At 40.8% G+C, this 25,829-nt stretch overlaps 1 protein-coding gene across 2 annotated transcripts in view; it reads right to left on the reverse strand.

The window, feature by feature from the left end:
* Positions 1-1,775: 1,775 nt before the first annotated feature.
* The window catches only part of DSCAM (DS cell adhesion molecule), a 673,153-nt gene continuing 649,099 nt past the window's right edge, over positions 1,776-25,829 (reverse strand). For both annotated transcript variants that reach the window (XM_073668460.1, XM_073668459.1), the window contains exon 33: positions 1,776-8,158. In XM_073668460.1, the coding sequence (XP_073524561.1) occupies positions 7,812-8,158 (347 nt within the window). In that variant the 3' untranslated portion in view covers positions 1,776-7,811. The remainder of the gene's footprint in view (positions 8,159-25,829) is intronic.

Consider the following 25,829-nt stretch of genomic DNA (forward strand, 5'->3'; position numbering starts at 1 on the left):
CGTGCGGAGAGCGCGACCAATCAGCGTATCGTATTGGTGAGGAGCGGGATCGTATTAGTGAGGACCGGGGAGAGGCGTTGCCTGTGCGGCTACTTCCGCTGCGAGAAGGCGGGACATGAGCGACTGCTCGCAGCAGAAGTATCCCGACCCGCAGCGTCGCTCCCCGGTCCTCCCTTCACACCCTAGCCGCTGATGTCCCCACAGTATAAGCATGGTGTTACAAAGGTCCGGACATTTGTGTTAAAAATCGCTGATTGGTCGCTGACGCTGCCCGCGACCAATCACCGATTTGGGCGCCAAATTGAAATATCGGCCGCGACCAATCACCGATCTTGGCTCCACATTTAAACACCGCTGTGCTGATTGGTCGCCGACGCTGGGCACGACCAATCACCGATTTTGACGCCACATTTAAATAGCGTCCGCGACCAATCAGTACAGCGGTGTTTAAATGTGGAGCCAAGATCGGTGATTGGTCGCGGCCGATATTTAAATTTGGCGCCCAAATCGGTGATTGGTCGCGGGCAGCGCCTGCGACCAATCAGCGATTTTTAACACAAATGTCCGGACCTTTGTAACACCATGCGGATACTGTGGGGACATCAGCGGCTAGGATGTGAAGGGAGGACCGGGGAGCGGCGCTGCCGGTCCGGATACTTCTGCTGCGAGCGCCCGCTCATGTCCCGGGTTCTCGCAGCGGAAGTATCCGCACAGGCAGCGCCGCTGACATCCATGCGGCAAGGGTGTGAAGGGAGGACCGGGGAGCGGCGCTGACATCCAATTGGTCGCGGCCGCTATTTAAATGTGCCGCACAAATCGGTGATTGGTCGGCGTCTTGGCCCGCGACCAATCACTGATCTTGCCGCAAAAGTTAAACACTACTGTGCTGATTGGTCGTGGACGCTGCCCGCGACCAATCACCGATTTGGGCGCCAAATTTAAATATCGGCCGCGACCAATCATGGATCTTGGCTCCACATTTAAACACCACTGTGCTGATCGGTCGCGGCCGATATTTAAATGTGGCGCCCAAATCGGTGATTGGTCGCAGGCAGCGTCCGCGACCAATCAGCACAGCGGTGTTTAACTTTTGCGCTAAGATCAGTGATTGGTCGGGTCCGAAGACCGCGACCAATCATCGAATCGCCGCTCCCCGGTCCTCTCTTCCGCATGGAGGTCAGCGACGCCGGCGGTCCTTCCGTTGCTACTGGCCGGGAGATGAGCGCCTCGCGGCGCTCATCTCCCGGCTGCATCGCCGCTCAGCTCCGTCCCGCAGATGAGCTGCTAACGGCCGCCATCTTTTTTCAGAAATCCCGCGGCGCTGATTGGCCGCTGCCGGACCAATGAGCGACGCGGGATTTCCTGGACAGACAGACAGATAGACAGACGGGATAAGACGATTATATATATAGATGCTTTAGTTTCACATGTCCCTATGGTCAAATTCTTAGCAATATTTTCTAGGGGTTTTTCTTACTTTAACAGAAGGGTACCAACAATTTTGCCCACGTGTGTGTATCTATCTATCCATTTTATATCTATTGTCTGTGTTATCTCTCAATCTAATTTGTATATCTCTCTCGCTTTATATCTATATCATATCTATCTAACTTATATCTAGCGTACATACATTGGTTTGATCTGATAAATTTAATTTTATCTTTTTATTTCCCAAAGGAAGCCATTCACCACACAAATAAAAAGTCATCACACCTTTCGCAAGTGAGAATTTCTCTTTTAATTATTAACTTAATTAGAATTGGAAAACTGAGGCAAAGATGGGCACGAGTTATAGTGAATCAGTGAATTATTAGACTGAGACTTAAATCCGATATTATTAAAAATTCCACAACTGATACATCCTCTCCCCCATCTAATACCTATTTCCCAATCACACAGTGAAAATTAGTAGGAAATCTAAGAATGTAAGAAAATGGCTGATATTTATGTCTTAATACATTACCGCCATGTAATAAAATATAAAGGCATAGTGCATAGTGAGGTTTAAACAATAGGGAAACATAACGGGAGAGATCTGGTTGTGTCGCGGCACTCTGTGATTACCTTTACCCTTACTGAGTATAACCTAACCACATAATGAGGGATGACAACATTTTACACCAATTTGACCTTGAGGGTTGAACATTTGTACCATCAATCATTGACAATTCTTAGAATTTTTTGGGAAAAAAAATTGGCTTAATTTAATTTTTGCAAAAAATCACCTCCAACCCTCCTTAAATTTTCCATCAGATTTACAGTTACAATTGAACATACAAATACATTTAAAAGTAATAATGCGAACCCAATCAGAAGTTCACCAAACACTAGAGAACCCAGGTGGCCCGAAAGGGAAAATGTTGTGCCATGGTGACGTAGATGAACAAAGAAAGATGGAGAGTGGAAGATTGGCTGAAGTCATTGACATCAAATGGCGTGACTGCTACTTCTGCCCCTAAAACTAGGACCCCCATTAAAGACATTTGGCCCAAATGGACCCAGATCTCAGTTCGAGACAGAGAACTGACTGCATTTTCATCCAGAAAGACAACTTTCACAGACTAGGAAATGGCCATCTGTACTCTCTAGCGTATGGTTCACTTTACACATGTTTCTGACAGCTCAAAGTGAAAAAGATTTTATCCTGCAAACATAGGACAGCATATTAATTCCTTAGAGGAAAAAGGTGAAAAAATATTGGAACCCCTAAGTGATTGTAAAAACAAAAAGTAAAGAAAAACCAGTAAGAAAAAGAAGTAAAAAATAAACTCATAAATCAATAAACTGTCTCTTTAATTAAATAGAATTATATTTGGTTCCGGTATCCGTGTCTTTCCTATAAATATTTTAGGTGTCGGCCCAATGATGTTTACCACAAGTTCCCTAGAGTCCTGTTGGTTCCTACTTTGAACCATGTCCATCCTATATAGATCACATTTTTTTTTAAAGATCCAAATTACTAATTTGATCCTCTGAGTAGAAGTTGAAAGTTGTAGAGCCGAGATGAGCGAATCGATTCAAGATGAATAACACTGACTGCAAATTTAGCAAAAATTTTGAATTTGACAAATCTCTTTTTTTTATTTTTTCTTGCGATTTGGTTCACTTGCCATTTGATTTACTGGCTGCCATTGTGCTTGATGTTTTATAGAGATGAAGTGGTTAAAAAAAATATTATGCTCATCTCATTCATCGCCTTGTCTTGGCACCACAGCTTTCCGGCCAGTCCTCTCCTGGCTCACTTCCTCCCACCAGCTCCGGTCTTCCGTGATATCACAACGCCGCGTGAGACCTACTTTAGCACCAAAAATTGAAGAAGACTGCTCGGGGATCTGCGGTGCCAGGACAAGTGAGGGGCGGTGTGAGTATAATATTTTTTAACCTCTCTGTATATTATGATCTGGAAACATCAGAGCATAATAATCAGCTTTTACCAGCAGTTCGATAGGTGTTGAATTTGGACGGGATTGGACGGGAATTTGGATTTATGTCGAATTTATTCAAATGAATCCGGCAAATGAAATTTTGTCAAATTCACTCATCTCTACTGGTGAAATGCAAATAAGCGTTACATTTAAAGTCTAAGTGGGACTTCGAAGGAGAAATAATTTTTTTTTTTAGATTCTTGTCAAAATTTTTGGTTTACAAATATAACCCAAATCACGAAGACCGGCGTTGCTGGAGTCAAACGCTACTGATTCATGAAGAGGCGCACACCACTTAAGGGATCAGGAGCATCAGACCTCCGTGTGTGCCTCACCACAAATCCTACTCCAGTCCCTGCTGGAGTAAAATTCATGAAAACACCGCACAGCTCGTCATCACGCCACCGTCCCACCCGCTTTGTCAGAGCTGGACAAAAATGTCGCGAGAATGCCAAAAGTTGGCAATTTTTGCGCAGTTTTGAGTTGCATCAAAATTTTGCAACTTTCAAAGCTTTTTAGGCCTGAATACTTACGTGAAAGCTTTGATGAATCCGGCCAATAGGTTTTCCTTCTAATGTTGTTTATGGTATACATACGCCATAGTGTGGTATTGTTCAGGGAATGTAGTTTTGATCAGGATTGATTTTTAGAAAATAAAAGTTTAATTTAAAAAAAAAATACTTGTGTTTGTTGAATGTTTTTTTTTTAGTAATTTAGTAAAATTGGGATTTATTACTATTTAAATGTTACTATTATTTTATACATTTTTTTTTTATAAGGCTTTGACAAGTTGGTGGTAACCTACGCAGCCAAATGTGATATGTAAAAAAAAAAAAGGGGGGGGGGGAAGAAGGGTTATTAAATCTGTCTGCTATGAAAACATAGGCCCTGATTCATCAAGACCAAAAGTGACAAAATTTGTGACTTTTCAAAGCAATTTACACCACAATTCTGGCGAAACTGCTTTGATGAATGGGTCTCATAACGTATATTACGAATTTTATTTTCAAAAAAATTAAAAATGCGTCCCCTAAAAAAAATAATGGACAATTTTTTTTTTTTTTTTTTTATGTTTTTGAAATGGAGACAATCCAGAAAGTTTACAGACGCTGTACAATCCCACAGATAAACCGCATTTCAACACAAAGTACGTTATCAGACAAAATATAAAAAGAAGACATCTACTCTGTTACAAAAATATATATCCACTCATTGATACCATATGATCAAAAATGTTCACAGTCATTAACTCAGCCGCCATAAGTGATGTTTCAGATTGCACCGCCATATGCAATAAATAGTCAATATCTCCTCTATATATTTTTTTTCCAACAACCTAATTTGTGTTGCACCATATAAGTATACAAGTATGGAAGGTTTTTTTTTTTTTTACAAAAAATATTGAAAAATGTATGTTTATCTGCAAAACACGTCCCAGACCGAAATGATCCTTCAGCTTGAAACATATATATACTAGTAAGAAAATAAAAGAAATGATGACTTCAAATGTTTTAATTACTTAAAAAATGAATTAGATAAAAACAGTTCTGTATAAGATAGATTTTATTGGCCTGTTTTTTTTTAATTCTACTCTTAAAGGACTGATGTTTGAAAGCAATGATATTTTTTATAAGATAAAGTAAAATAAATTCAGAAAAAGAAAAAAAAAACTGTTTTTTTTTTTGGGGGATTATCTAATTTTACAAAAAAGTAGGGTGCGGATTTCATTTTTTTTCCATTTTCCAGTAATTAAACGAGAAATTGTAAACTGAAAATCAGCCATTCATTGCTTTCAAAATAGCCTAAAAATATAAATAAAAAAAAAACAACCAAGTACGGTATATAGTTAGGACTTGTGCGTTTATGATCAGACCAATGCCAGGTTTGTACATGGAGAGGCCAGTTGATAACATGATCATTCAAGAACCCCAGAAAAATTTGATTTTGGGAGTTTTCCCCTTTTTCTATAATTTCACATTGAAGGAGTCGGGGGGGGGGGGAAGAATCATCACAAAAAAACATAACTGGGACATGATAATGATACAATTACCAAAAAGGATGTAAACCCGGCCTAATGCGGCCAACTGAAATAGGGCTCCTGAATTGTGAAGTGACACATTGTTTGGTACCTGCTCCCGTTAAACGGTATAACAAAAATTTGCTAATTATCCCAAGTGACAAGAGAAATTTTTCTTGTGTGAAAATCTGAAAGCGACGTTTTTTTTTTCAAGGCAATATTTTATGACTCAATTCAATCAATGGAAATTCAGCCGCACAACAGTGAAAGGATTTGAATGACAATTTGATGGAGCTTTATTTTAATTATGGCAGGTAATTTCTAACTTTTCCTATAAGAAATAGATTTGCTCCAAAACTGTAAAGTGCTGCAGAGTATGTTGGTACAATAGAAATAAAAATTATTATTATTATTATTATTATTAGGGCTTCTCTTGCGCTGGAGCATTATTACATCAAAACCTAAACCCACCGGAGAATCCTTTAAGTAATCTGGAAGGATAGTCTAAACAACTACCATGGATCAAAAACAAGTCAGTTAAGTAATGTAAGATTTGATAAGTTTATAGGATAAAAAAAAAATAAACAATTAATGAAATAAATATTTGCTACTTCTTAATCAAGTAAATTTGACTAAGAAATAGCAAAGATTTTTTTTCTATTTAATTATTTAATGGTTTTTAAGTTACTTATCCAATCAAATTATCTTTCTCTAACATTCCGAAAAAAAAATGTAGGTAAAAACAAAAATTGTTAATTAATTCTAGGTGAGTACGTGTCAAGTCTAAATGGATGTCCAATGAGATGATGGTAAAAGGTTTTTCAGTCCAGCAGAGCAAATCGAAAGCAAAAATTTCTCTATGGTGACTATTAAAATGCAAAAATTACTGATGCGTTTCGAGTTGATAAATTTGATGCCCAATTAGTAGAATTTGACACTTAATTTATCAAAGTGTTCATTAAAGGGGTATTCCCATCTCCAAGATCCTATCCTAATATATAGTTGGCATAATAATAACAATATTAGAAAATACCTTCAATTACAAATGTAGTATAGTTCTTCTAATTAGCTATGTCACTTACCCCCATGTTCAGGGCATTGTATTAGTTTAGGTATCCATGGTTACAACCACTCATATAGTGACAGTTAGTTGTTATTGGTCATAACCATGGATATCTAAGCCCTGTACATGGGGTAAGCAACATAGCTTATCAGAAGAACTATACTACATTTGTAATTGAAGGTAACTGCTAATATTATTATTATTACAACTACTACATACTGGGATAGGATAGTGGAGATGGAAATACCCCTTTAATTTATTTATTTTTTACATTATAGCATAAATTGAACAGTTTGTTTAATGGTAAAAAAAAAATTCTTTGTTTATTATTGGGAATTTTACACCCATGTGTGTCCGTACAGTAGCTGAATTTCCATTAAACAACAGTGTAACTCTGCAGTCATTGGCTACATGTTGGGAATGTACAGTATGTGGATCAGAGCCCTTATGCTTTGGATGATAGCCCTTCATCACATGCCTGATTTTACATAAAGACGATGCTGGAAATTTTTACCTGATAAATAATAATAATAATAATAAAAAAAAAAAAGGAGGTAATATTTCAAAATTGCTTTCTCAAAAAAACAGGATTCTACAAGTGAGGTGAGTTAGGAAAATGAAACTTATTTTAAAGCCTTGTATAGTGCATATTCTACCTATTGGCATGAAAGAAATTTCCAAAAAGATTCATCTTGAGCCGGCAAATTATAGCAGGCGTCACAGCAAAAAAGGTAGAAGACCCTTTATTTCTCAAAGACAAGAATTTAACGAGTCAATAAGATAATTGAAATGAAAAAAAAAATATATATATATATATATATCTGCTTTGATAGAATTCCATGAAACCAAAAAAATAATAAAAATAAAAACTAAAGATTGCATGACGTTAATGATTTTATTCCCCTCCATAGCTCTGAAATCTGGATTCTTGTTAGTTTGTATAATTAAGGGACGTTCAAGTAAAAATGTTCTCATGCACCAGATTGTACAAAAAAATTTGGTACAAATGGAACTTAAAAAAAAAAAAAAAAAAAAAAAAAGAACCCAAATTCTTTCAAGGGTTTGACATCCGAGAAGAGGAGATGAATGGGTTTTTTTTTTCCTAAGGTGATCCAAAAGGAAAATTAAAAAAAAAAAAAGAAAGAAACAAGAGAGTCTTTGCACAGTTTTTGTATCATTTCAATGTTTTGGCAATCTTTTTTTTTCTCTTTTCTTTAAATTATAAATGTTGGAATTCAGTAGAAAAAGGTAGCTTTGATTTGCATTTTGTTGTATCTGTTAGTATTTACAAGCTTTTTTCTTGTTGTTATACCAAGGTGTAAGATTTTGTGTAAGGGTTATTTCCTTTCAAGTGCCCCCGGGAGTCCAGCAGTGATTCTTGTGAACTGCTTATTTTAGCTGCCTGTCCAAGCTCTGTGGCCTCTCGTGGAGGCACCGGTGCAGCTGCCGCCGCCCCCGCACTGGGCTGCCACGACTGTACTTCACGTGCTGAAGGGTTTTCCATGGGTATTGGTTCCAAAACTGTGGGTCGCTTCAAGGTTCGGCTTTTCTGCGGTTCCAAGCAAGCCTGCCCTAAGTCTCTGCTATTTCCTGAAGCACCACGATTTAATAAAAAGTCCATTCTAAGGTACGGCGGCAAATTCATCACATCACCTTGAGAAAAACAAAAACATAAAAATGTGAATGCATAATAAATGTGCATGTAACAATACATTCAACAATCTAATAAAAACATCTAGATTTTTTTAAGCAATTTTGAAAAAAAAAAATTTTTTTCTCGAAACAGTGCCAACGTAGTCTGTAGGCGGTGTGTGGTATTGCAGCTCAGCTCAAGTAAATAGGATATGGTATATGGAACCCATCTCTGAAGGTTAAAATTAATTTAGGTCCCTCTCATATAAAGTGATAGGATCTTTCCACATGAAGAGGAAAAAGAGAAACTCCTGAAAATTTACATTTTACACCTGACCAGAAACACTTACCAACCAAGAACTTCTTCAAATTGAAGGCTCTACTTTGATGCAATCTTTTTTACAAAGTGTACATATACCCAAAAATTCACAAAAATTCTGCTTCTGGTTACTACTACATGTGATCTTTTTGTTTTTTAGACATGTAACCTAAGGCTAGGCCCTGTAGGGAGCGGGAGGGGTGAGCACTGAGTCAGCCCCACTACCAACTAAAGTAAACACAGGGGAAACAAACAGGGGAATAAACTTAGCTCCAAGATGACAAGATGGAGAAAACACGGCAACAATCCACAAAGGAACTTAAAGGTAATTCTAGTCGACTACTAGTCATCTAGAATCCCAAACTCTCTGAGCAAGCTGAGTGTATTTAAGGACACAGCAAGTGCTGATTAACAGCAGAAAGGTGAGGATACCTCAGGGTCCTAAAGGGAAAGGTATAATTACCAAGCAAAGTGAGGATCACAGCAGGGTCCTAAAGGGAGAGGAAACATAAAAGGATCAGGGAGATGTTTGTAAGGCCAAACGCAGCGACCTTCTACAGTCGGACACCGTATGACTGTCTGTCAACCCTGACACACCCGTGTCACCTTCTTATTTTAAAAGGGTCATCCGCTCTCGGACAATGCTCTGCTCAAAAAATAACAAACCGCGCTGTTCTCACCTTCGCAGGGTCTACCGGCGAGTCTCCGCTGCTGCTCCCGGTGTCTGAGATTTTATGGTGATGTCACGGCAGCCAATGAGTGAGGAGGTTCTGTCTCACTGATTGGCTGCTGCGCTGTCGACGTGACATCAGGGTCACAGCTAAGGCCAGAAACCCTTATTTATTTTTTTACCAAACTGAAGCCGAGGCAGAACATTGTCTGAAAGTTAACAACCCCTTTAAGCCCTGTTTTGAAAAGGTAAAATTTTGTCTTACCATCTTTACTTGGGGCAAAAAAAAACACACAGACCCACCATGGATTTTAAAAGGAAGAATCAATTAATAAAATCCTCTGCGGTTCGGGTCACTTTAAGCCAAGAGGGTCTGGGACTAGTGGTTCTATATTATTAATGGAAAACAGTCTTATAGTGAACTCTGGAAACATTGGCTTGTTTTATGAACAATTAACCCTAATGAACCAACCTATAACATTTTCAGTAAAGATCCAGAGGAGCCAGGTCCCGTGGCCACATCGGCAGTTCCTTGCTGCAGGACCAGATCCCTGAGAACCTCCTCCTCCATGCCCGAGTCCCCGACGTCTGTTCTGATTAACAGATCCGGTACGATGTCATCACATGCGTGATATCGCACTGGGCCTTTTCATTAGGAGAGATGCGCGAGATGCCGGCAGGTAAGAGGGGGTTTACAATGCTCTGACCCGGATGACTACTGACGTGGCTTCAGAACCAGTGTCCTGCACATCTTTGTACTCAACTCTAGTAAAAACAAGTCTTCCCCTCTCTTCTATTTGCTGAACCTAAAGATAAGTAACACAGGGATGGCTTAAAAACAACAACACCCCAGTGTGCCCAATTAAGAATTTGTAGCTCAAAAGAAAATCCCGACCTCGTGGAACATAAAGGAGTTTAAATAATTCAACAAAAAATGGGTACAAAAAAACAAAAATGTAGCCCCCATCTGAAAAGCTAATAGAAACCAGTACGAGAACACTCCTCAAATACACAGGAATTACCAGTGAAATTATCACTGCTGGACACTACTAACTGGTAGGGTGTGAATACTTCTGCATTATACAGTTAATGCCAATTTAACATGAGAGAATAATTCTCAAACACTTGGTAATTATGAAGCAATTACAGCCAAAATGATTACTGCTAAGTACTAAAGGGTGTGAATATTTATGCACTTTGCAGTTATTTAACATTACGGAATGATTCTCACTTTGACATTAAAGAGAAGCAGTTTGGATATTCTATCGTTGGCCAAAAATGTTTTAACTACTTAGCATTTGTTGGAGATTCATCACAGAAGAACCTGGGATTATCGGGAACAGCATATTCCCAGTAAACGTCCCTTTCTTAATGCTAATTGGATTTTCATTTAAATACTATCAATCGCACTTTTTTACAGAACTGCTGATACTACGAGGAACATCTTCGGCTGCTGCCGCTGCGCGCTCCCATGAATAAAACAGGATTTATCTGTCCCTTTCTGTTTCCAATTTGTTAAGGCACAATGGAGCTGAGCGATCTTGTTATCCAGACAAAGCTTTATTAAGTTTGGAGCAGGGATCATTGCCCCGCAGCTCTAATTACCTTCTTTCAGCATCGCGACATCTTATTACCAAGGAGAGTAAACTATTCCGCAGTATCAGTTCTGCACACTGGCGTCTTTCAATAATTCATGGGTTAAAAAACTAATTAGCTGCATAGTGATAGGTGGAAAAAGCCTATTTCCTTTAAGGCCATGTTCACACGTTCAGTATTTGGTCAGCATTTTACACAAGTATTTGGAAGCCAAAACCAGAAGTGGGTGATAAATGCAGAAGTGGTGACGTGTTTCTATTATACTCCTGGTTTTGGCTTACAAATACTGATGTAAAATACTGACCGAATACTGTACGTCGTCTAAAGGGCATCTCCTCCAGGGTAAACCCTTATTACTTGGCTTTTTATTCCTACTTGTGGTTTTATGTGATCCTTTCTTGTGGGCTAATTTTTCTGTAGTTTCTGGCTATTGATCACCAGCCCAATGACGCCACTCGCTCGCCTGTCCATCATGTTCCATACTGTACTGCTGCTGCTGGGAACCCTGCACATTGTTTTGTCATGAAAATCAGCTTTCTCTCTACCAACTTTCTGGTGGGCTTGTACTTAAACTCAGCATGCAATTAAAACAGGCAAAACTGCATTTTAATGCAGGGGAAAGAAGAAATCAGTGGTCCGAGCTACTAAAGAGATGGGAGGTAATGGGCAGTGGTAACTCTTATGGCTTGTTTGTTCACAAATTGTGTTTTTGTCACTTTTTTTTTTCCACTCGTGTTTCTGCCTCGGGAGAAACTAAGCATTTTACAGTACCAGTAAAGTGAATGAGATTTCTTTAATCTCATGCAAATTGTCTCTTTAGAGAGGAAGAGGACTAGAACTCTAGCGCTACCTATTGGAAGTAGCAATCCTAAAAGTCAATATCGACCCTGTACCGAGCTGTCACGGATGTGTCAGGTGTGACAGACTGTCGCGCTGGATCCGGCTGTAGAAGGTCACTGCGCTTGGCATTGCAGATGCCATCTTGATCCTCTCATCTCTGTAGTATAGTTATAGCCTTCTTCCTTTAGGACCCAGCAGCGACCGCACCTTCTGCTGCTAATTGACACACCCTTGCTTGGTAGTTAAATACTCTCAGTTTCTCCAGAGAGTCACCGGTGATATTTCTATGTACCTCTGTGCAGACTTGGGAGTTCCGGCAGTCAGTTAGACTCGTCTTTGGTGCCCTTGGAGGACAGTTGGCATTATCTCTCTGGTGTCTGCTCAAGCTAAGTATATTCCCTTTGTTTGTTTACCTTGTTGTCTTTAGTTTGTAGTGGGGCCTGACTAATGCTCACCCTGTCCCCTCCCTAGCCAGGGCCTAGCTCTAGGGACATTCAGGGCTTAGGTTCCTGCTCGGCGATTGTTGCAGAACCAATATAGGGACGATAGGGTAGGCAGGGTGATATTAGATCTGCCTAGGGGTCTCCACTCCCCCTTTCCCTAGTTGTTGGGCTCCCTTCCCCCTCTTCCCGTCGTTGTACACTTATTCCTTCCCTCACCTTGCGTGACCCGAGCCATGCCATATGACTTAGGATAAAAGCCAAACCAGGAATCTCAATTTGCAGACACTGTGTTTTTCGAGGTATTGCACTTCGTCAGTGCAAAGTGTGAGATCTGGTTTGGATGGGTGAAAGGCGTCTCACCTGGATCCAAGGGGTAACGTTTTTCCTTGCGGAGAGTGACACCCAGGCAAACCAGATCTCACAATTTGCACTGATGAGGGGCAGTACCCCGAAACAGTGTCTACAAATTGAGATTCCTGTTTTAGCTTTTATCCTAATTCATGTCTGAAGAGACAATTTGCATATTTTCCAGAGGAGCATCGTAAGGCTTAAAAGTCTCTTCACTTTGGCATGTCAGGCTTGACATGTCACTCTCTGATTTAATCGCATGCACACGTTGCTTATTTTTTTCTTGCAGATTTGAACCTTCAAAGCATTTTTTCAAATCTGCAGTGTCAATTCTTTCAGCGGTTTTGCAATGTTTTTTTGCCAATTCACCAGGATTTTTTTTAGGAAGAAACTCAGATGTAGAGACGGGAAAATCAATTTTCAGAACTCCAGACCATCGGGTGGGTCTGTACTCTGTGACCACCTGGGATTCTCCTTACGTCCCGGGATTCTCCTACTCTTCTTTTAATTAACCGGGCTGGAGCGACATCATCATTGCAGCGTGACCCACAGACGTTCCGCCAGCCTGGCGAATCAAAAAAGGGGCTTGGAATGCCAGGAAATAAGGAGATACGCAGGTCTCCATCCAGTGGTCACAGATTACTGACCTGGCCAATGGACCGGAGTCCCCCAAATCCATGCTCTCACCTATATGATTTACATACATACTGCCCAACATCTGAATCCAAAATCACAGTGTACGTGTCAGCAAGTAACGCTCCCGAGACAATTAGAAAATCGCCTTTCAATGCACATTTGCATGAGCCCTGCTACTTTGGCTTTTTGGCTCAGATGGTACTGATCACTGGCAAAATGTTTAAGATCATGGACAGCAACCCATCAGATTTTTTTTTTGAGGAGGCAATGTTGAAAATGAAAAAAGTTTTTGTGGGACCCTCACTGATCATATAAGACCTCCTCAAAACCAAAAATACTCTTGTCCTTATCCAAGACCCACGTGTAAAGTAACTCTTCTCATGAGTCGTTGCGCCTGATAAATTCTTAGTCGTATAGGAGATCTAAGCCGGTCTTGTGTATTTTTGCTGCAAAAATTGCATGTTGGGGGCTTTTGTTTTGCTTCCAGTAATCTATAAAACTCAATAATTGCACATAATCTATACCTGAATTAATGATATGTCTCTTCCCACTCTGCTTCTTTTCTGGAGGATCCTCTATTAATAGCACCGTCATGTCACTACCATGATTACACCCGCTACTACCCTGTGTTTACTATGGAGCGAGCTATAAATACCCGCCGCCAGCATATCCTGCAGTAATTATTTTTCCATGATGAAACTTTAAAGTCATTTTCTCTGACGGATTTCTTTGTGAAATGTGAAAATGAGATTTTTTTTCCCCTCTTTTTGATATTGGAAAACAGATTAGTTTAAGCTTTTAGGTTTTTCATCATTATCTACAGATCTTGGAGTGATCACAGAGCCGAGAGCATCTTCAGTGAGATTATTCTGTGCAGATGCTGGGTCCTCACATTTATATGGGATTGTAGGTATAATGAGTGAAGAATCAATGGCATAAGAAATGCTTTACTGTTATTTGTGACTAGACTTATTTTTATTATATTTTTGAATAACTGTATTAAGCAGAGGAGGCACTTACAAAGAAAAGGGCGGACATTATTGTGGTGTTATAAGAACACAGGAGAGAGTGGATTGGTTGTGAAAGGATCCGTACATGTAGCCATGTATGTATAGAAATGAATTATGGATATATGCTAGAAAAAATTCTTAGTGGGGTCTGTGAACTGGGAACTCACAAATAACCATAATGAAGTGAACGACAAAATTCTATTCAGAACCAAGAACCAAGGCTCCTCCATCTCTGGGTTAGATAAGTTTTGACTCTTGATTACCCAGTTGAGGTAAGTTTCATTGAATTTACGTCAGCAAGGATCGGGGCCCTGTATATATGACCATTCAGCTTACAGCTATCTCTCCCGATTATCCCATAAACCAGAGGTCTCGGTTTTGCTGGACACTCCTGTGTTTCCTATGAGAGTCTATTCTCCGGGATGAAAAAAGATTGGCCTTGGAAACCCAACAGGAAGTATCCTTCTCTCCCCCAAAATCATACATATGGGGAGAGGTGGGAGGCCCCCATACACATTGAATAGATACTATTGGTCTCCTTATATGGTGAAGAGAAACTTCATCAATTATTGGTCTCCTTACATGGTATATAGAGGAACCTTATTATAAAACTAGTCTTATGTGATATAGAGGAACCTCATCTAGTACTGGTCTCCTCATGTGATGTTCAGGAACCTCATCTAGTACTGGTCTCCTCATGTGATGTTCAGGAACCTCATATAGTACTGGTCTCCTCATGTGATTTTCAGGAGCCTCATATAGTAATGGACTCCTTATGTAATGTCGAGGAACCTCATCTAGTACTGGTCTCCTCATGTGATGTTCAGGAACCTCATCTAGTACTGGTCTCCTCATGTGATGTTCAGGAACCTCATATAGTACTGGTCTCCTCATGTGATGTTCAGGAACCTCATATAGTACTGGTCTCCTCATGTGATTTTCAGAAGCCTCATATAGTAATGGACTCCTTATGTAATGTCGAGGAACCTCATATAGTACTGGTCTCCTATGTGATGTAAAGGGACTTCATCAAGTACTGGTCTCCTCATCTGATGTAGAGGAACCTCATCTAGTACTGGTCTCTTTATGTGATGAAGAGGTAGAGGATCCTCATCTAGTACTGGTCTCCTCTTGTGATGTAGAGGAACCTCATCTAGCACTGGTCTCCTCGTGTGATGTAGAGGAATTTTGTCTAGTACAGGTCTCCTCATGTGATGTTGAGGAACTTCACATAGTACTGGTCTCCTCATGTGATGTAGAGGGACCTCATAAAGTAATGGTCATTTCAGATAATGTAGAGGAACCGCATATAGTACTGGTCTCCTCATGTGATGTTGAGGAATCCCATCTAGTACTGGTGTCCTCATGTGATGTAGAAGAATCTCATCTAGTACTGGTCTCTTCATGTGATGTCGAGGAACCTCATGTAGCACTGCCCTCATGTGATGTAGAGGAACCTCATCAAGTACTGGTCTCCTCGTGTGATGTAGAGGATCCTCGTCTAATACTCATCTCCCCGTGTGATACAAAGGAACCTCATCTAATACTGGTCTCCTCGTATGTAGAGGAACCTAATCTAGTACTAGTCTCCTCATGTGATGTAGAGTAACCTCATATATCTCTGGTCTCCTCATGTAATGTAGAGGGACCTCATATAGTACTGGTCTTTTCATTTGCAGAAGAGGAACTTCATATAGTACTGGTCTCCTCAATAGATGTAGAGGAACCTCATCTAGCACTGGTCTCCACGTGTCATGTAGAGGAAACTCATACAGTACCGGTCTCCTCGTGTGATGTAGAAGAACCTGATCTAGTACTGCTGTCCTCGTGTGATGTAGGTGAATCTCATCTAGAACTGCTCTTCTCGTGTGATGTAGAGGAACCCCATTTAGTAACGCTCTCCTTGTGTGATGTAGAGGAACTTCATCTAGAACTGCTCTCCTCGTGTTTAGAGGAATCCCATCTAGTACCGGTCTCATGTGATGTAGAGGAGCTTCATCTAGTACCGGTCTCCTTGTGTCATGTAGAGGAACCTCATCTAGTACTGCTTTCCTTGTGTGTTGAAGAGGAACCTCATCTATCATTGGTCTCCTCATATGATGTAGAGGAACCTCATCTAATACTGCTCTCCTCGTGTGATGTAGAGCAACCTCATTTAGTACTGATCTCCTTGTGTGTTGTAGAGGAACTTCATCTAGTACTGGTCTCCTCATGTGATGCAGAGAAACCTCATCTAGCATTGATCTCCTCATGTGATGTAGAGGAACCTCATATAGCACTGGTCTCCTCATGTGATGTAGAGGAACCTCATCTAGCACTGGGCTCCTCAAGTGATGTAAAGGAACTTCCATATAGTACTGCTTCTTGATACTGTGTACAGAGGAACCTCATTACACTGTCTCGTCATATGATGTACAGATGTTTTAACATGGCACACAGGAACCTCATACAGTACAATTATAGCACCCTTAGGCTTTACAGCCTAGTCATGTTTCCATTCTCTACCACACCCTATAGTTAGGTACTTGCTCCTTCCGTACCGTGTTATTAAAAAAAAAGTCTATTAGGAACTACTAGGGCATATGGACTACTTAGAAGGGGTTCTTGGGCCAATCATATATTACATGGATGGCCATTCATCTGAGTGACCACTGTGTAATACTACATTTTCCTGTAGTGGCCGTTACAATGGAAATGGCTTCCCTTAGCAAAATCAAGTGTTGGCGAGGGAAGCCATGGTGGTGATGACCTGAATTATAAAAGGGGATGAGCTGCGAAGAGACAATCCTATGAGTGTAACTTTCATTGAGAAATCTCAAAACTAAGTAGGCAAAATGCCTGGTGGTCTCATAGACTGCCACCTTTACAGTTTTTCACTGAGACATTTCATGCTTGGTGGTCTGATCTCATAGGCAACCATTACTATCCTTCCGTGAGACATCTCAGAAGATAATTGTAACATCCCAGTCGGCGTGCTGGCATGGCTTACCACCTCCCACCATGCAAGACCGCCTTCTTACCTATCAATCCAGGCTGCACACTTTGCTCCAGTACCTGCTGTGTCTCTTGTCTGGTTGCTTAGGGCGGCGGCGCGACTACTGCCTGATTCTTATAGTTACTGTGTGCGCACTCCTAATGCCTCCCCAGCCTATTGCTGTGAGTCACTGGATACTTAAACCCCCTCCACCCAGTAGGGGGTGCCTGAGCAACACTTTCATTCAGTGTGTTCTGTGCAACTGAGTTGCCAGGTCCTGTCCTGTATCTTGTCTGTTTCCGCCCCTGGGGGCTGTATACTCAGGCCTGTTACCTGTATCTGTGACTTCTAGTCTGTCTCCGACACCCTGGGGGCTGAGTTCCCAGGCTTGTTCCTGTATCTTATTCCTGGTTCAGTTCCTGTCTGAACTGTGTCCTAGCCCGTTACTTGTTTCTCTCTATGTCCGAACCTTCCCTTTTCCTGCAGTGTCTGAACCGGCACCTAACTCCACCTAACTGAACTTCTGTTTGTGAGTTTTGTGTACAATCGCTACTTCATTGTAAGTACCTTGTGTGTATCTGGTTCTGCTTGTTCACCGCACCTGTGGTTTTGCTCTGCCCTGCTTGTTCACCACACCTGCGGTTTCGCTCTGCTCTGCTTGTTCACCGCACCTGCGGTTTCGCTCTGCTCTGCTTGTTCACCGCACCGGCGGTTTGGCTCCGCTCTGCTTGTCCACCGCACCTGCAGTTTCGCTCCGCTCTGCTTATCCACTGCACCGGCGGTTTGGCTCTGCTCCGCTCTGCTTGTTCACCGCACCGGCGGTTTCGCTCTGCTCTGCTTGTTCACTACACCTGCGATTTCGCTCTGCTCAGCTTGTTCACCGCACCTGCGGGTTTTGCTCTGCTCTGCTTGTTTACCACACCTGCGGGTTTTGCTCTGCTCTGCTTGTCTAAAGCACCTGCGGGTTTTGCTCTGCTCTGCTTGTCTACCGTATCTGCAGGTTTTGCTCTGCTCTGCTTGTCTACCGCACCTGCGGGTTTTGCTCTGCTTGTCTACCGCACCTGCGGGTTTTGCTCTGCTCTGCTCTGCTTGTCTACCGCACCTGCGGGTTTTGCTCTGCTCTGCTTGTCTACCGCACCTGCGGTTTTTGCTCTGCTCTGCTTGTCTACCGCATCGGCGGGTTTTGCTCTGCTCTGCTTGTCTATGGCATCTGCGGCTCCGTTTCTGTGTCCCAGTCTGTACTGATCCCTATCCTGCCTGTGTTCCTACCTGCCAGTACCCGCCTGTCTGCATGCCAGCCGTGCCTGCCAGTGCCCACCTGTCTGCATGCCTGCCGTGCCTGCCAATGTCCACCTGTCTGCATACCAGCCGTGCCTGCCAATACCTACCTGTCTGCATACCAGCCGTGCCTGCCAATACCTACCTGTCTGCATACCAGCCGTGCCTGCCAGTACCCACCTGTCTGTATGCAAGCCTAACCTGCCTGTTCCTGCATTCCCCGGTGTGGGTCAACAGCTGTGACCGGGGTCTGACCTGGAGTAGCACCTGGTCCCTCTGCTCGGTTCCTCCCTGGTTCACGGAGTCGACTGAGCCGCCGTGTGACCTTGGTTGGACCGAGTTGATACTTAGTTATGCCCCTTCAGGCACTCCTCGGTTCATGGTCCAGTGGGATCACTAATCATGCTCACGCCAGTCAGTCCGGGCGTGTGCGTAACAATAATTAGAACCAGAACGTGAAGCAACAATACCATTTCTAAGCAACTGGTCTTGAAGACACTAAAAAGGTTGTCCAACCCCATAATATTATTTTACAAACAGATGCTAATAGACTAAAATAACAAAAAGAGTAAATTAACCTTATCAGCTCCTGTGCCGCCACATACCTGGACATCTACCGGTCTCTGTTAACCAATATGATATGGCATGCCAACACATGACAGTTGGTTATGGTAAAGCTTCAATATTGCTGTAGACAATGATGGGCTGCAGTGGTTACATGACATGTTGACACGTCATTGCAGCAGCAGAGTGAACAGAAACTGGCGGCGGCCAGAGATTAGCAGGGATCAATAAGTTGATCAGTATTTTATATATACCGTATGGACAACCCCTTTAATTATGTTCTTTGCATCAATTCAGTACTTCTCAATACAAAAGGTTGTGGCCAAGAAGTCAGGCCATGAATGAGTAGTAATGTCTGGATTATTCCTGGTCGTTCAGAAAAAATCATTGAAAAATCAGATAAAAAAAAAATAAGAATAATAATTCTTGGCTGGCGAGGTACAGAATATAAATGCTGCCTGTATTTTACAATGAGCTGGAGAGTGTGATCAATGTGTCACCAGGGCAGGAGAACCAGTGTGCCATAACGAATACTGAGTTATTACATGTGATCGTAAACTGCTTCACGAGAGAGGGAACAACAACAACAAAAAAAATTCTGTAATTCTAAATCTGAAGATAAACTGACTTGTTATTAAGTCGAAGAAAGCGGCGAGAGACGGAAAACGAGATCAGCTTGGAATTTTTTTCGAGATATTAAAACCATAATTTTTGCATTTGATATTAACAAGACGAGAAGCGGGAGAACACGTGATGCCTCGATAATGAAGTTTTCTTGGAACGTTCACATAGACGCTATATATCTCAATGTTCCCAACCCCAAGCAGAAATTAAGACGTCTGAGGACACGTAGCTCCGTGCAAGTCCTATTAAAATAGACTGATACCGTCTTAAAACCTAAGATAGTGGGGGTTTCCTCGACTTGTGTTTAGGAGGCCCTCCGCCTCCCCCCTATGTTCTGCGTGAACAAGATCTGAGCATAATGCTTATTTAATATTTCAGAATAGAGTCTTTCCTCTGGAGAACATTCCAAAAAAATTCTTATTTAACAATGATCATGAGGCTTGATGAAATGGAGCCTGTTATGAACCTACATGAATATTCAGGAAGTTTATATTATATGGCAATAAGCCCTTGAGGTTGTGATCAGTGGGGGATCGCTGCAGTCTCTGCAATGTTTATCAAGAAACCAAGCAATGTGAACTGAGGTCTAAGATGGTACACATGCAAGAAATAGGAGCATGTTCACACTAGTAGGTAATGTTTATCAAGGTATAACTGGACATCCATATTTGCAGCTGAAGCTGCGCCTCTTAATTCTACTGCTCGAATTAGGTCCAAAACGTCAGATCCTCACCGATCACACTTAGGATAGGCCAACAATGTGTATTCCTGGGAAACAAGTATAAGGGGTTATTCAAGAAAACACAATGATGGTCTAATATGCAATTCCTGGGGGATTGCTGCGGCCACTGCGATCTTAATCCAGGTAAATCTGCATGTTTTTGTACTTGCTGCATCTTTGGTCACAAGGTTGGATCCCCGCTGATCATTATGTAGATAGGCCATGAATGTATATTCCTGGGAAACCTGTCCATGATGTTAAGAGGATATCGAAGAAAACACAATAATGACCTACTCTAAAGAGACCTTGCCGTGGTTGATGGGCACACATAAATTGGCCAAATTATGCGCAAAAAACCTTCATTTTTCAAAGTGACATTAGTCTAGATACAATATTTCTTATATATTCATGTATGGAGTGCCGAAGTTCTTTTTGCAATTGAGATTACTCTTTTCTTCAGAGCACCCGAATAGACCAGTGAGCGACCCCTCTCTTTTTTTCTATTAATCATTTTTGGGATCCCGCTCCTGAAACATTGCAGCAGGTACGTGTTCAGACTATTAGAAGTTTGACAGCCTTTTTTCTGACCATGTGTCCCTCCCATTCAGTCACAGGTGGTTTTAACTAGCTCTACCAGCCCATACATTGTAGGTTAAAAGCCCAAGCAGAGACATATTGTCCATACAGGCTTACAGCCCAAGAGTGGCATATCCAGTGGTAGCGTAGCGTAGTTTCCCATCATACGAAGGTGACCTTGTCGTGGTTGATAGGCACACATAAATTGGCCAAATTATGTGCAAAAAAATCTTCATTTTTCAAAGTGACATTAGTCTAGATACAATATTTCTTATATATTCATGTATGGAGTGCCGAAGTTCTTTTTGCAATTGAGATTACTCTTTTCTTCAGAGCACCCGAATAGACCAGTGAGCGACCCCTCTCTTTTTTCTACTCTAAAGAGAGGTCATCAAGCTGTAATCAGTGGGGGGATCGCTGCAGCCTCTGCGATCTTTATCCAGGTAAAGCTGCATGTTAATACATGTGGCTGTGTGCCTTATTTATGCTGTAGTTTCATCACACCGTGTCCCATGCAAATGTAATAAACTCATTGTGGAAGAAAAATGCATGAGATTGCACTTATCACAACACTTTACGCATGGACACATATAATAGACCTGTATTACTTAACACAACCCAATAAGAATTCGGAGTAAGCAGTATTGGGCTGATATCTTATCTAATTGCATTAGCAATTTTAATTGTGCATAATTTATCTGTGTCACGCCTAAGCCATAAAGGAATAGTTTTTGTAAATGGAAGAATATTTCTTTAAAGGGACAGTGAAGCCAATCGTGTGATTGGTTGTTTGTCAGCGCTGCCTTAGCAGGAAAGACAATCACTCAGCACTTGCACAGGTGAACATGGAACAATGGTGAATAAATAATACATGGATGATGAAGCATCGCCTTCCTGCGAGGATTGGATTTCCTCTTCATATATTTTTCAAGGTGGCAGATAATGATCTTCTAACAATCCAGTGGAACAGTAGGAAACCAAGACGTCTCACCCCCCTGAATGAGCTTTCTAGGATTTCTCTGGAAATGATAGATAAAAAGTAGTTCAACACAACAATCCAGCCTGTCTGACTGACTAGAACCTGATGAAGAGGCCCGAGTAGTCTGGAAAGCTTGCAATTTGTTAACATCTTTTCAGTTAGAAATTAAAATGTATCAACCACTGAGGACTCTCAAATCTTAAGATTTTTAGATCCCATAGTGTAAGTCTAACAAGGGTGAACCTATCGCATGTATGCAGTCACAGTACCCTGAATCTGCATCTGTCTATCCATCCATCTCATATCCATCCATCCATCTCATATCTATCCATATATCTCATATCTATCCATATATCTCATATCTATCTATCTATCTCATATCTATCTATCTATCTATCTATCCCCTATCTATCTATCTATCTATCTATCTATCTATCTATCTATCTATCTATCCCCTATCTATCTATCTATCTATCTATCTATCTATCTATCTATCCCCTATCTATCTATCTATCCCCTATCTATCTATCTATCTATCTATCTATCTATCTATCTATCTATCTATCTATCTATCCCCTATCTATCTATCATCTATCTATCTATCCCCTATCTATCTATCTATCTATCTATTTATCTATCTATCTATCTATCTATCCCCTATCTATCTATCTATCTATCCCCTATCTATCTATCTATCTATCTATCTATCTATCCCCTATCTATCTATCTATCTATCTATCCCCTATCTATCTCATCTATCTATCTAAAATAATCAAAGAAAATTTGACAGCACTACCAAAAGAAGCCAGGTGCAATAAAACCTGTTCAGGTGATGTCCAAACCTTCCACAAATAGAAAATTAAAAAAACAGGCAGCACTCCAAAACTTAAAAGTGAAAAAAAACGTGGCTTTACTGATCCATTAGCAGCAACGTTTCGGCAGATTTCTCTGCCTTTCTCAAGCTGTGGACAAACATCAAGTGAACATTTAAATAGTGTTTCCACAGTATACCATCCATCAGTTATGTAAAACAGTGTTAATACATCAGGTGCTCATACCAGCACATTTAGTGATACATGTGAGCAAGCCACATTTAAATGTTCACTTGATGTTTGTCCACTGCTCGAGAAAGGCAGAGAAATCTGCCGAAACGTTGCTGCTAATGGATCAGTAAAGCCACGTTTTTTTTTCACTTTTAAGTTTTGGAGTGCTGCCTGTTTTTTCTAATTTTCTATCTATCTATTACCTATCTATCTATCTATCTATCTATCTATCTATCTATCTATCTATCTATCTATTCATCTCATAACCATCCATCTCATATTCATACATCCATTTCATATCTATCTATTATCTATCCATCCATCCATCTCATATCTATTATCTATCCATCCATCCATCTCATATCTATCTATTATCTATCCATCCATCCATCTCATATCTATCTATTATCTATCCATCCATCCATCTCACATCTATTTATCTATCTTTTACACTATGCCACCATCCCACACAGTCCAAGCACTGTCCAATTTTTATCGGATGGCACTCGGACCCATAGAGTTTTACAGATCCATTTACACAGCCGTGAAAATAACGAATCAGAGAATGAGATTGGTGAAACTAAGAGCGTATGCTTTTCTGATCCAATACTGAGGATCAGACTAGGACGTAGTCCGTGGCTTTCTGTGCTGTATAATAAACCATGAATCAGGGAACACACATACACTCACACGGATGTGTGAGAACACAAGGGGTTACGTTGTAGCACAGTACAGAGGAGGCACACATGGTGCCCGCAGGCTCAAGCAATTGTTTTCGGAAAATTATTTCTTGTTTTTTTAAGTCCTTACAAGATATAAAATTACCCAGGCATGGTGAATGCAGACAAAAGTCCTTATATTGCAAATCCCATGCCTGCTGCCAAAAATCTCCTGTCACCGCAGAGGTCCTGAAACGGAGCCATTTCTATCATCTTACTCTATATAGACATCAGGACGGGAGTAGTGTGAAGGCACGGAGTTATATAAACCTCAGTATAGAGATAGTGATCGGCATATAGCTCTCTCCCACGCTATACATGGAGCACTACAACCCCCAACATGACCATAATACAGTTCTATGACACTCTATGCATAGAACACTATAGCTTCCAACATTCCATTACATGGATGATGAGTGTTATAGTGCAGGGTATACAGCTGGGTGCCTCCTATATATAGAGGCGTTCTCCGCTGGATTGGGGCGATGGGTCACTGACTATACAGGCTGGGGATTTTTAGTTAGGAGCAGCTGCCACTTATGGGTCATTTCCTTCAGGAAAGTTCAAAGCTCTGGAAATAGGATTTCCTTCCATCGGCAGTAATGAACTGTCCGGTGTGATTTATACAACGATCAGCCAGCAGAAGCCACTGCCGCCCCTTAGCTGCTTCCTTCACCTCCACTACAAAGCAAGTTCTCCATCCAATATCCATCCCGTGTATCCTTAAAATGCATGTCCATCCCAGAACCCCAAATAAAGCCATTCTCTGCTGATTCATTTCTTAATATATCCCAATTCTGGTCGGAGCTTTGATTTTCTTAAACAGAGATATAAATCCCCAGCAAAATGAAAAAAAATTCTCATTCTCTGCAGCCAACACTAGAGGGAGCTCAGGAGCTGTCGGCATACAGATCATAGACTGAGCTCTGCTCCTGAGCTCCCCCTAGTGGTGACTGCAGAAATTAATAGTAAATTTCAAATCTACCTAAAAAGTTTAGTAACTATGTCACATATGGTGTTTTCTTCTCCATTCACATCCAAAGCTGAATCTATAAAGTTAGCAGTGAGAAATGTTGGAGCATATTTTTTTGTGATCTTTGATTCACTGTGCCATTCTCGGCTTCCTCAGACCCTGTATTAGATATAACACAATGTATCTTTTAAGAGCAGGACACAGGATCATTGGTGCTGACGCCATCTATAGGCATACAATGAGTTAATCTGTTATCTTTTCCTATCAGTGATAGAACTGTGTTTCTTTTACTTCAGCTTTCCCTGGAGTCCAAACAAACTAAAACAGGAGCAGTCCTCGAGAGCCGCCAAGCATATTGGAATCCATAAAACCACTCTATATGAATTCTCACACTCACTGGGGAGGGAACGGCGCACCTCCGATACCGACTACTAGGGGAGAATCCATTAACTGCTAAGAAAATGAAGAGCAATCGATGAGCAGCAACACGCAGAGAGCGGAGAAACTATGTGTGAGCAGAAATGAAGGCATTATACATCATCTGATGGACAGCTATAGAAGCATCTTCTAGTGCTATAGTAGTTATATCCTTGTATATAGGGGCAGTATTATAGTAGATATATTCTTGTACATAGGAGCAGTATTATAGTAGTTATATTCTTGTATATAGGGGCAGTATTATAGTAGATATATTCTTGTACATAGGAGCAGTATTATAGTAGTTATATTCTTGTACATAGGGGCAGTATTATAGTAGTTATATTCTTGCACATAGGAGCAGTATTATAGTAGTTATATCCTTGTATATAGGGGCAGTATTATAGTAGATATATTCTTGTACATAGGAGCAGTATTATAGTAGTTATATTCTTGTACATAGGAGGCAGTATTATAGTAGTTATATCCTTGTATATAGGGGCAGTATTATAGTAGATATATTCTTGTACATAGGGGCAATATTATAGTAGTTATATTCTTGTACATAGGAGGCAGTATTATAGTAGTTATATTCTTGTATATAGCGGCAGTATTATAGTAGATATATTCTTGTACATAGGAGCAGTATTATAGTAGTTATATTCTTGTACATAGGGGCAGTATTATAGTAGTTATATTCTTGCACATAGGAGCAGTATTATAGTAGTTATATCCTTGTATATAGGGGCAGTATTATAGTAGATATATTCTTATACATAGGGGGCAGTATTATAGTAGTTATATTCTTGTATATAGGGGCAGTATTATAGTAGTTATATCCTTGTACATAGGGGGCAGTATTATAGTAGTTATATTCTTGCACATAGGAGCAGTATTATAGTAGTTATATCCTTGTACATAGGGGCAGTATTATAGTAGTTATATTCTTGTACATAGGGGGC

This window comes from Phyllobates terribilis, unplaced genomic scaffold (assembly GCF_046119375.1).
Source record: "Phyllobates terribilis strain yellow unplaced genomic scaffold, ASM4611937v1 Scaffold_2__4_contigs__length_985480577, whole genome shotgun sequence".
NCBI lineage: Eukaryota > Metazoa > Chordata > Amphibia > Anura > Dendrobatidae > Phyllobates > Phyllobates terribilis.